The sequence below is a fragment of the Hibiscus syriacus genome, unplaced genomic scaffold (assembly GCF_006381635.1).
Source record: "Hibiscus syriacus cultivar Baekdansim isolate YM2019G1 unplaced genomic scaffold, ASM638163v2 tig00004777_pilon, whole genome shotgun sequence".
In the NCBI taxonomy this organism is placed as follows: Eukaryota; Viridiplantae; Streptophyta; class Magnoliopsida; order Malvales; family Malvaceae; genus Hibiscus; species Hibiscus syriacus.
The window spans coordinates 335,026-347,099 of NW_024062029.1; the positions used below are offsets into that span (position 1 = coordinate 335,026).

At 32.7% G+C, this 12,074-nt stretch overlaps 1 protein-coding gene across 1 annotated transcript; it reads left to right on the forward strand.

Annotated features, from left to right (window-relative positions):
- Positions 1–10,878: 10,878 nt before the first annotated feature.
- On the forward strand, positions 10,879–11,879 carry LOC120197122 (importin beta-like SAD2 homolog). The gene is made up of 4 exons (XM_039198737.1): positions 10,879–10,999; positions 11,095–11,230; positions 11,331–11,418; positions 11,726–11,879. Exons 1-4 carry the CDS (start codon positions 10,892–10,894, stop codon positions 11,877–11,879), a joined length of 486 nt encoding a protein of 161 aa, XP_039054668.1. The 5' UTR covers positions 10,879–10,891.
- Positions 11,880–12,074: the final 195 nt, after the last annotated feature.

Sequence of the window (12,074 nt, forward strand, 5' to 3'; positions counted from 1 at the left end):
AATTGACTTTCTTTTGTTTATCAAAGATGCAATCTTCACATAGTCCGACATCTATATTCTTTAAATCCGGCAGTTTCCCTTTTGACAAAAGTGTCTTCATCCCTTTCTCGCTCATATGCCAAGCCTTTGGTGCCATAGGTTTGATTTTCCATCAGCATCTGCTACTGCAATGATATTCTCTAAGTTTGAGGTTACATAGAGAGTGTCAATGTAACACCCCAACCCGTACCCGACCCGGATACGAGTCCGAGGTGTCACATTGACTTTTCAAACTTTGACTCATGACAAAAACTTGAGAAAATTTAAAACTTTCATTAAAGTCACAACGGTTTGTTTAACTCAATCAATTAGTACATTCAACTATATTCAATATACAGAATACATCTAATTCAAGACATCTTTTCTGATCTGATCTTCGGTAAGAAGTAACTGACCGGTCTTGCTCATCTTCACTTTTCTTCTAGCTTTCCGAAACCTACGTGTGAAACACTCACACGCTAAGTCGATGACTTAGTGAGGCATAAAAACATATAACCACTACTAATGCATTCATAATCTATACTTATTATATCATACAAAATAATACATTCTGTCATGCAACCACTATCCACTTGTACACACACATCATTCACATATTCTTATAACAAGTTTCCTAGAACAAAACATGTAAATCATATGGTATTTATTATTATCTCTTTATTAGTCTTATTTTCGTTCTTTATCTTTTTGTCATATGTTCTTGCATCAATTCCTCTTAACCAAGCTATATTCACATCATCATATCACATATATCACTTCATACCATAAAGATTACAAACCAATCACATACTATCATACAAGGTTCTTTTATATTATTTCCTTTATTAGCCCATGTACACATGTGAGAACCATAGATATGTGAGTCTATAGAGGTTGTGCACTAATGCTGTCACTACAGCTCGTATAATTGCACCGAAGTGCCATTAAGAATTGCACCAGAGTGCCGCGTAGAATTGCACCGTAGTTCCATATAATAATGTCCATAAGGACCACATATCATTCCTTAAGAATCATATACATATACTAGGGATCAAGTATGTGTAACACAAGACTTCACACATGTTCCAAAGAATATATATATATCCCGAAGAACCGCGTAGACCCTCAGCTCTTGGCATGCCAACTATACCCTAGCTCTCAAGACACATAAAATGGCACTATCTTTTATATCCTTGCACATATTCATGTAACATATCACATATTCATTTAAGCTCGTAGTTTCATTCACACATACATGTAATCACGTAGTTCATGTAAATTCTCTTATGATTTCTTATTCATATAATCACATAATTCACTTACACATAACACATTTTTCATGTAATTCACAGATATCCCTTAGTTTATATCTCTTGATCATTTAATCATAACTTCTTATCACATATCTCATAGTCATGTCTTCATATATTCATTTCATCACATAGGCTCATAGTTTCTGGTCATATTATTCACATTCTCTGACTTATCTCTTATGATCTGGTAATCACTACACTTATTTCATATAACTTATTACCGTATAATTCACATATAAACACCTAGATCACTTTCACATAGCTTATATAAGTTTCCTGAATCCTTTCATATTACCTGATAACGTATATCATATAGTTATATAATAACTTATCTCATTTCGTCTACTTTATGCTTTATTTCTTTATATTCCCTTAGATTATATAACTTATGTCGTATTTCTAAACATATATATTACACTTAATCATATTTTATTTATATACTACTTTAATCCATTTAATTAATTCAATTTCATACATTACTTATAACCTTTTCATATAACCCAATAGATCTTTAGCATATAATTTATCATATATATATACATATCAGCGCTTTGTATTCAAGTTCCCTAATAGATATATTATTCTCTTTCCATTCTATAATTCAATCTTATTTAGTTTCCTCAATTCTCATTAAATCAAATAACTCTATTTTATTAATTCTCATAACCATGTATTTCACATAGTCTTATATTTCATTATCTTATTACTTATATTTATTCTCCTATGATTCTTCATAAACCTCTATTTCCATTTCCTTACATCTCTTGACTTATCTTCTATATTCATATAATTTCATAACTTATTTGGTATTCTCTCATTAACACTTAATAGTGTGTATACATAAACCACATAGCACATACAAAACATATCAATTCATATAATCAAGCATACATACACTCATATTCAACTCATGCCTTTAATCATGAATTCATATGTAACTATTCAGGAAATAGACTCATCGCAAGTCTTCTTCCCATCACCTATCATATACTATTGAGTATGCACTCACCTGGCCTCACTAGTCAATTCCAATCTCTTATCTTTCCCTTTGATCGATCTTACTTGACTATGATTCTGGAACTCGTTCAGGCTCTGAATCTACATAATTATACATTTTCAAGACAATTATTAGATACATACACCTTATAATTTGATACTAGCAACTTAAACGAACTTAGTAAACCCATATTCACATTTTTCCTTAGGGGTGCATTGATGCACTATAGGTGCATCGATATACAAAATGGCTTCGAATTTTTATGCATCGATGCATCCCCTTAACGCATCGATGCACCTTCAAAATTTGTCTTGGTGCATCAATGCACACTCAAACTGCATCGATGCATTCCAGGCATTCGGTGTTCTTCTTTTAAGAGTGCATCGATACATATTGAATGTGTACCGATGCATCATGCCCAGAAATTGTATTCAAGCCCGAAAATCATCAACTCTTCACTCAATTCTTCTATTTTAAGCCCCTAACATGTCATTAAACTCAACTACCACTTTATAAACCAACTTATATCCATATAAGCTATCTTTATCTTTCATTTCTCTTCATGATTCTTAAAATTAAGAATCATTCCCAATTTTCCATGTTATTCAAACTTTGATTTAACACTTATAACTTCTTATTCACATATGACAAGTCAAATTCCATCACCACATTCATTTATTAACTCTTTTTTAGAAATTCGCTTTGAAACTCATTTTCTTTAATCTTTTGTAACTCCTTTATGTTTTGATTTCTAAGATAACTTAAGCTTCCTTATGCTTAGTTATTATCTAATGATCAAAACCCAACCCTTAATTCCACAAATAATCAAGAATTCATAAAACTCACATTTTCTCTTGAAGCTCACGGCTGGAGAAGAAGAAGAAAGAAAGAAAGCTCTGGAGAATTCTCTCATTTCCCACGTGCTTATTACCCTTTATAAAGGGAAATAAAATCTTTCCTGAGAAATAACCATAATACCCTTATTACTTCCAAACTTTGTTATAAAATCCAACACCAACATTTTTCATTAAAATCCCTAAACTTTTAATCTTTCTGAGATTGGTCACTAAATTACCAAAAATTCCATTTTGGTCATTGACCCGACTTTTGGGATGTTACAAATCTCCCATCCTTCAAAGAAAATTCGTCCTCGAATTTTCACTGCATGGCTTTATAATATCATGTCTTTTAATATTTCCATGTTGCTTCCCTTAATATTTCCTGCTACCGCTAGCAACTTACCATTTTCCCATACTCAATTCTTAATATACGTCCACATCTTTATAAGTCTGTATAATATTATTCATTATATAGACAACAACCTCAAATCTTTAATCCTCACTATTATGGATCAATTGATCTTTTTCATCATTCTCTATGTGTTTTGCACATAAATCAAGCTTTTGCTTATTTCTTAATCCTTGTATGTATTACTATACACACAATCTTTTCATATAACCCTTACGTATTTGTTTAAAGAATAATCACCCATTCTCGTTCTTCTAATAATTGAAAATTGTATTATTCAATATCAAACTTATAACTTATATCTCAATATACCTCTTGTCTTACTTGATCGTTTAACCTCCATCTTTTTCTTTTCCTATCCCTTTATTCTTTCATTCTTCCAAAATCAAAATCTCCTTATAACATAGATCAGATCTTTTCTTCAGCTCTCATACTCTTTTCATATCGTTTATACTTATCCCTAATTACTAATCTTCATCGCATCTTCATAACTTTGATAATCCGCTTTACTTATACAAAACCTCATTCTTTACCATCTCTTGTACTTGTATTTTCTTCCTCAAAACTCCTTTTTAAACATACAAATACTTATTTCCTTGCCAACATCATATCTATATGATCAAAACTATATCCAAATCCACATCATACTTAATTAACTTAACTTTATCTTTTCTTCAAATCTTATAACTTTATTATCCATACTATTACAATTAATCCATCACAACTTTTCCAATTTAGGGCATAAGCCCTAATCAGACTAATCATATTCATCTTCTAAGTTGAAATCCAATCAGTACAATTTACTCACTTATCCAACCCACACTCTTATTCGTATACAATATTATTCTCTTATCTCTTTCATTACCTTACATTTCTGTGATCAAAATACATAATCATGTCTCAATTCACACCATAATTAGTTAATTTACCCTGACAACATTTTATAATCCTTCAACTTAATACACTTATCATCACATAATTATGTTAGTCACCACCAAATATTCCAATCTAAAACATAAACCTTCATCGAACCATTAATATATATTTCTTTCAGTCGAAATTATCCCAACGATAGTTTACTTAACTTATCAAATCCACATTTATTCTCATACTTCATGAAATTTCCGTTGTTCTAACTCAACATTCTAACTTCCTTTATTTATAAACTGATCACTGATGTACCAATTCTTAAACTCATCTTATCAATCCTTAGCTTTACTTAAACATACAAATCCTCATATTCTTCACTATGTCACATTATCATGATCAAAATATACAACTGTATCCCAATCCTCCTCATCTTGGTTGTCTTATCCTGACAACATCCTAAAATTTTATATTTCTATACCTTTTCCACCACATAATCTGGTTAGCCAACGCTAACTCTTTCCATCTAAAATGCAAACCCTTATCATATCCATATTCTTGCTTAAACATAGTACTATCCTTTTGTCTTAAATTCATAAACTCTATTTCTATATCTCTTATACACTTGTCCCTGATGCATCTATTCTTGAATTCTTATACAAATACTCACCACATCCTTTGATCTTTTTAACAATCTTATGGTGACACTTGTTCACCATATTCTATCTTATCCACGTAATAACAAAACTACTCCATATCGTATTTCTGATTCAAAACAATGAAAACTTTCTATCATTATTCAGATATGATTTCAGCTTTCTGAAATCAACTTTTGATCTTACTAGGCATTTCCTGAGGTGTCCGCTCTTCATCCTGCCTGGCCAGGGCAGATGAATAGCTATAACAATCAGGAATATCACCATTCCCTTTATTTCAGAATTATCATAATAATATTTCTATTATAACTTAGCAATCTAACTCTATTAGCAAGACAACACACTCCTTACACTATCAGATCAAAAAAAATTTCAACTTTATGTTGGCATGTACACATCTTTAAAACTCATTTAACTTCGGTTTAAGCCTAGAATCGGCTAAACCTTAGCTCTGATACCATTAAATGTAACACCCCCAACCCGTACCGGACCCGGATACGCGTCCGAGATGTCACATTGACTTTTCAAACTTTGACTCATGACAAAAACTCGAGAAAATTTAAAACTTTCATTAAAGTCACAGCGGTTTGTTTAACTCAATCAATTAGTACATGCCAACTATATTCAATATACAAAATACATCTAATTCAAGACATCTTTTCTGATCTGATCTTTGGTAAGAAGTAACTGACCGGTCTTGCTCCTCTTCACTTTTCTTCTAGCTTTCCGAAACCTACGTGTGAAACACTCACACGCTAAGTCGATGACTTAGTGAGGCATAAAAACATATAACCACTACTAATGCATTCATAATCTATACTTATTATATCATACAAAATCATACATTCTGTCATGCAACCACTATCCACTTGTACACACACATCATTCACATATTCTTATAACAGGTTTCCTAGCACAAAACATGTAAATCATATGTAAGGTATTTATTATTATCTCTTTATTAGTCTTATTTTCGTTCTTTATCTTTTTGTCATATGTTCTTGCATCAATTCCTTTTAACCAAGCTATATTCACATCATCATATCACATATATCACTTCATACCATAAAGATTACAAACCAATCACATACTATCATGCAAGGTTCTTTTATATTATTTCCTTTATTAGCCCATGTACACATGTGAGAACCATAGATATGTGAGTCTATAGAGGTTGTGCACTAATGCTGTCACCACAGCTCGTATAATTGCACCGAAGTGCCACCTAGAATTGCACCAGAGTGCCGCGTAGAATTGCACCGTTGTGCCATATAATAATCTCCATAAGGACCACATATCATTCCTTAAGAATCATATACATATACTAGGGATCAAGTATGTGTATCACAAGACTTCACACATGTTCCAAAGAATATATATATATATATATATCCTGAAGGACCGCGTAGACCCTCGACTCTTGGCATGCCAACTATACCCCTAGCTCTCAAGACACATAACATGGGCATTATCTTTTATATCCTTGCACATATTCATGTAACATATCACATATTCATTTAAGCTCGTAGTTTCATTCACACATACATGTAATCACGTAGTTCATGTAAATTCTCTTATGATTTCATATTCATATAATCACATAATTCACTTACACATAACACATTTTTCATGTAATTCAATAATATCCCTTAGTTTATATCTCTTGATCATTTAATCATAACTTCTTATCACATATCTCATAGCCATGTCTTCATATATTCATTTCATCACACAGGCTCATAGTTTCTGGTCATATTATTCACATTCTCTGACTTATCTCTTATGATATGGTAATCACTACACTTATTTCATATAACTTATTACCGTATAATTCACATATAAACACCTAGATCACTTTCACATAGCTTATATAAGTTTCCTGAATCCTTTCATATTACCTGATAACGTATATCATATAGTTATATAATAACTTATCTCATTTCGTCTACTTTATGCTTTATTTCTTTATATTCCCTTAGATTATATAACTTATGTTGTATTTCTAAACATATATATTACACTTAATCATATTTTATTTATATACTACTTTAATCCATTTAATTAATTCAATTTCATACATTCCTTATAACCCCATAGATCTTTAGCATATAATTTATCATATATATACATATCAGCGCTTTGTATTCAAGTTCCCTAATAAATATATTATTCTCTTTCCATTCTATAATTCAATCTTATTTAGTTTCCTCAATTCTCATTAAATCAAATAACTCTATTTTATTAATTCTCATAACCATGTATTTCACATAGTCTTATATTTCATTATCTTATTACTTAAATTTATTCTCCTATGATTCTTCATAAACCTCTATTTCCATTTCCCTACATCTCTTAACTTATCTTCTATATTCATATAATTTCATAACTTATTTGATATTCTCTCATTAACACTTAATAGTGTGTGTACATAAACCACATAGCACAGACAAAACATATCAATTCATATAATCAAGCATACATACACTCATATTCAACTCATGCCTTTAATCATGAATTCATATGTAACTCTTCAGGAAATAGACTCATCGCAAGTCTTTTTCCCATCACCTATCATAGACTATTGAATATGCACTCACCTGGCCTCACTAGTCAATTCCAATCTCTTATCTTTCCCTTTGATCGATCTTACTTGACAATGATTCTGGAACTCTTTCAGGCTCTGAATCTACATAATTATACATTTTCAAGACAATTATTAGATACATACACCTTGTAATTTGATACTAGCAACTTAAACAAACTTAATAAACCCATATTCACATTTTTCCTTAGGGGTGCATCGATGCACTATAGGTGCATCGATACACAAAATGGCTTCGAATTTTTATGCATCGATGCATCCCCTTAACGCATCGATGCACCTTCAAAATTTGTATTGGTGCATCGGTGCACACTCAAACTGCATCGATGCATTCCAGGTATTCGGTGTTCTTCTTTTAAGAGTGCATCGGTACATATTGAATGTGTACCGATGCATCATGCCCATAAATTGTATTCAAGCCCGAAAATCATCAACTCTTCACTCAATTCTTCTATTTTAAGCCCCTAACATGTCATCAAACTCAACTACCACTTTATAAACCAACTTATATCCATATAAGCTATCTTTATCTTTCATATCTCTTCATGATTCTTAAAATTAAGAATCATTCCCAATTTTCCATGTTATCCAAACTTTGATTTAACACTTATAACTTCTTATTCACACCTATGACAAAGTCAAATTTCATCACCACATTCATTTATTAACTCTTTTTCAGAAATTCGCTTTGAAACTCATTTTCTTTAATATTTTGTAACTCCTTTATGTTTTGATTTCTAAGATAACTTAAGCTTCCTTAAGCTTAGTTATTATCTAATGATCAAAACCCAACCCTTAATTCCACAAATAATCAAGAATTCATAAAACTCACATTTTCTCTTGAAGCTCACGGTTGGAGAAGAAGAAGAAAGAAAGAAAGCTCTGGAGAATTCTCTCATTTCCCACGTGCTTATTACCCTTTATAAAGGGCAATAAAATATTTCCTGAGAAATGACCATAATACCCTTATTACTTCCAAACTTTGTTATAAAATCCAACACCAACATTTTTCATTAAAATCCCTAAACTTTTAATCTTTCTGAGATTGGTCACTAAATTACCAAAAATTCCATTTTGGTCATTGACCCGACTTTTGGGATGTTACAGTCAGTCTTCTTACCACGAGCAATGACGAGTGCTCATTTGGTAATCTTATTTTCACAGCCTGAAAAGGTTGTATTATATCCTTCTCCATCAAGCTGTCCTACAGAAATCAAATTTGTTTTGAGGACAAGAATATGCCTCACTCCTTTCAGCTTCCAGGTGGTCTGGTTTGGCAACTTTAATTGGATGTCTCATTTTTCGACGATCTTCAAGGTTTCATCATCAGCTAGATGAACCTTCCCAAAATCACCACTGACATAGTTCTCCATGATTTATTGGCATGGGGTGGAGTGGAAAAATGCCCCTGAATCCAAGATCCATGATTCAATCGGACTGTTGACGCTTAGAATCATGGCATCACCTGTCTTCTCTGTCATGTTGGTAGATTATTGTGCGCCGATATCTTTCTTCAGTGCTCGATAATCTCTTTTAAAATGACACTTCTTGCCACAATTATAACAGTTAAAATCTTTCTTTCCCATTCTTGATTTTCCCGTTATAGATTTTGATCTGCCATGATTTGGATTTCTTTATGAAGTTATCTCTCTAGACTTCGTGTGCAAGGCTGAGGAGCTTGACGCTTCACTCGATTCTCTCCGTCGAATTTCTTTACTCAATACCAAATCCCGAACATCGTCGAATTTCAATTTACTGTTTCCGACGAGCTGTTGACTGCTGTAACAGTAGCATTTCAACTGTCTGGTAGAGATGATAAGAGAATTAAAGCTCGAACTTCATTATCGAATTCAATTTCCACGGAACTCAACTGGGTTGTGATTTTGTTGAGTTCATTTAGGTGTTAAGCCACTGATGCCCCTTTCGCCATCCACAAATTGAATAATCACCTCATCAAGTGAACTTTGTTTGAGGCCGATGGCTTCTTATACATACTGGAGAGAGCCGCCATAAGACCCGTCGTTGTCTTTTCCTTTGCTATGTTGAAAGCAACATTGCGGGATAACGTCAGTCGGATAACTCCGAGGGATTGTCTGTCGAAAAGAGCCTAGTCTTCATTCTTCATGCCCTCTGGTTGCTTTCCTAAGAGAGGTTGATATAGATTTTTCTGGTACAGAAAATCTTCAATTTGCATCTTCCAAAAGCCAAGTTTCGCACCATCGAACTTCTTAATTTTCACATTCTCTTCGTATGTAGCCATCGCTCCCACTCGAATCTGGATTCTTTTGGATCGTTTCTGACAATTCTTACGAACACCATGTATTAGAACACCTCCGTCGACAAACTCATATTGTCAACCAAATTTTACTATTCACGAAATTCACTATTCATATGAATAGTAACCTCGCAGAAAAACTGACAAAATTAACAACCAAAAGCTCTTGATACCAGTTGTTGGGAATTAAACGAGTAATTTCTCTATAACCAGATTAGTAAAAATTTGAAATAAAAGCAGAAAAATAATACCCAAAATTGATAATGGAGTTCGGCCAATTATGCCTACGTCTCCAGATTGCTGCAGATATTTTACTAAAGAGAGAAAATTTACAGGTGTTTACAAAACACTCACAACTCATAAAAAAACTCTCTAAACTCTTTAGTATTTAGAGAAAGAAATGATTTGGGATGATTTTGAAGCTAAATGGGTTAAGGTATTTATAGTTGAAGCTTAAGGACTAATATTATAAATATCCTAAAAGTGCAAGAACTAAAATGCAATTTTCCCATTACTATTTTCAACAAAAATTAAATGCAGTGAATTCGGTGCCCCCTTAATTGACTTTCAACAGTCCGTCCACCAGAGTTATGCTACATTAGCCCATCCGTTAAGTTTTTAATGACGGTACTAAATTGAAACAAAAACCAAACATTAAGTATGATTTTTAAAATAATAAAAGTTTAGGTACTAAAACGGATCAAAACTGATAGTTTATGTATTAAATGCATAATTTACTTTTTTTAAAGAGTTTAAAACGAAAAGAACAAAAACTGTAAAACTCTAATTAATTGATCCTCACTCCTCTCTTTTTCCTCAACCTCTAGCTGTCTCTCCTACCAAACTTCCGTTTCTTATTGTTGTTGATTTGAGCAGCTACGGTTTAGATTTTTGTTATTGTTTGGATTGAAAAAAATGGATCTTCCAAGTTTATCTCTTGTTCTTCAAGCAGCTCTTGTTCTTCAAGCTGCTCTTAGTTCCAATCCTACTGAACGCAAAGCTGCTGAACAAAGTCTTAATCAGGTTTCTTTCTTTTAATTGTTATTAATTGGTTTGTTTATTTGATTTTTGATCAAGACATTGTTTTATTGAATTTTCTAGATTTTGTTTGGTTTCAGTTTCAGTATTCGCCGCAGCGTCTAGTGAGAGTATTGCAGATCATCGTTGATAATAACTGCGATAGCGCGGTTCGTCAATTTGCTTCTATTCATTTTAAGAACTTCATTGCTAAGAGCTGGGCTCCTCTTTATCCAAGTATCTAGAATTTCGATCACTTAATTATATGCTTATTTTTATTTTATCTGATATATATGTTTATGAATATGAATTATATTTTTGTTTTTAATAAACGTAGATTGGCAACAAAATATTTCTCCCAGTGATAAAGATGTGGTTCATGATAATATTCTTGTGTATGTGGCTCAAGTTCCTCCTTTGTTGAGGTAAAAATTTTTGCTCTCCTTTTTTTTAATTAATCACTGGTATCCGATCTATTGACCGACTAATCCAGATCGGGTACTGCAGAGGCGAGGGCGATCCTCCTAACCCAGTTTGCTCCATTCGCAAACGCCAGGATTTAAACCTCTAACCTTGCTTAAGGGACCTAGTGCCTCATCCTACTAGATCAACTGGTTCTTGGTTGCTCTCCCTTTTTCTTATTGTTCGTTTAGAATTGTTTACTGTTTCATTGGCGATGCATGCAGATTATGTGCTAAAGTTGTAAGATTCATCATATCGGCTTTATTGCAGAGTGCAATTCGGTGAGTGTCTCAAGACCATCATCAATGCTGACTATCCGGAGCATTGGCCGCGTCTTCTAGACTGGGTGAAGCATAACCTACAAGATCAGCAAGTTTACGGTGCTTTGTTTGTGTTGCGGATTCTTGCTAGGAAATATGAGTAAGTATACACCTTATTTTCTCCTTTTGGCTTTTTTTTAACCCGAGTTACCTACTTAAGGTGATAGGAAGTATTTTTTTTTATTCAACTAGCATCTTTCCATGGCAGTAATGCTTGATTTTGATATGCTAGAAGTCAGCTTAATCTTTTTAAAAGTGTTACATTGTTTTAATTCAAATAACAACTAATTGTTTCTCAT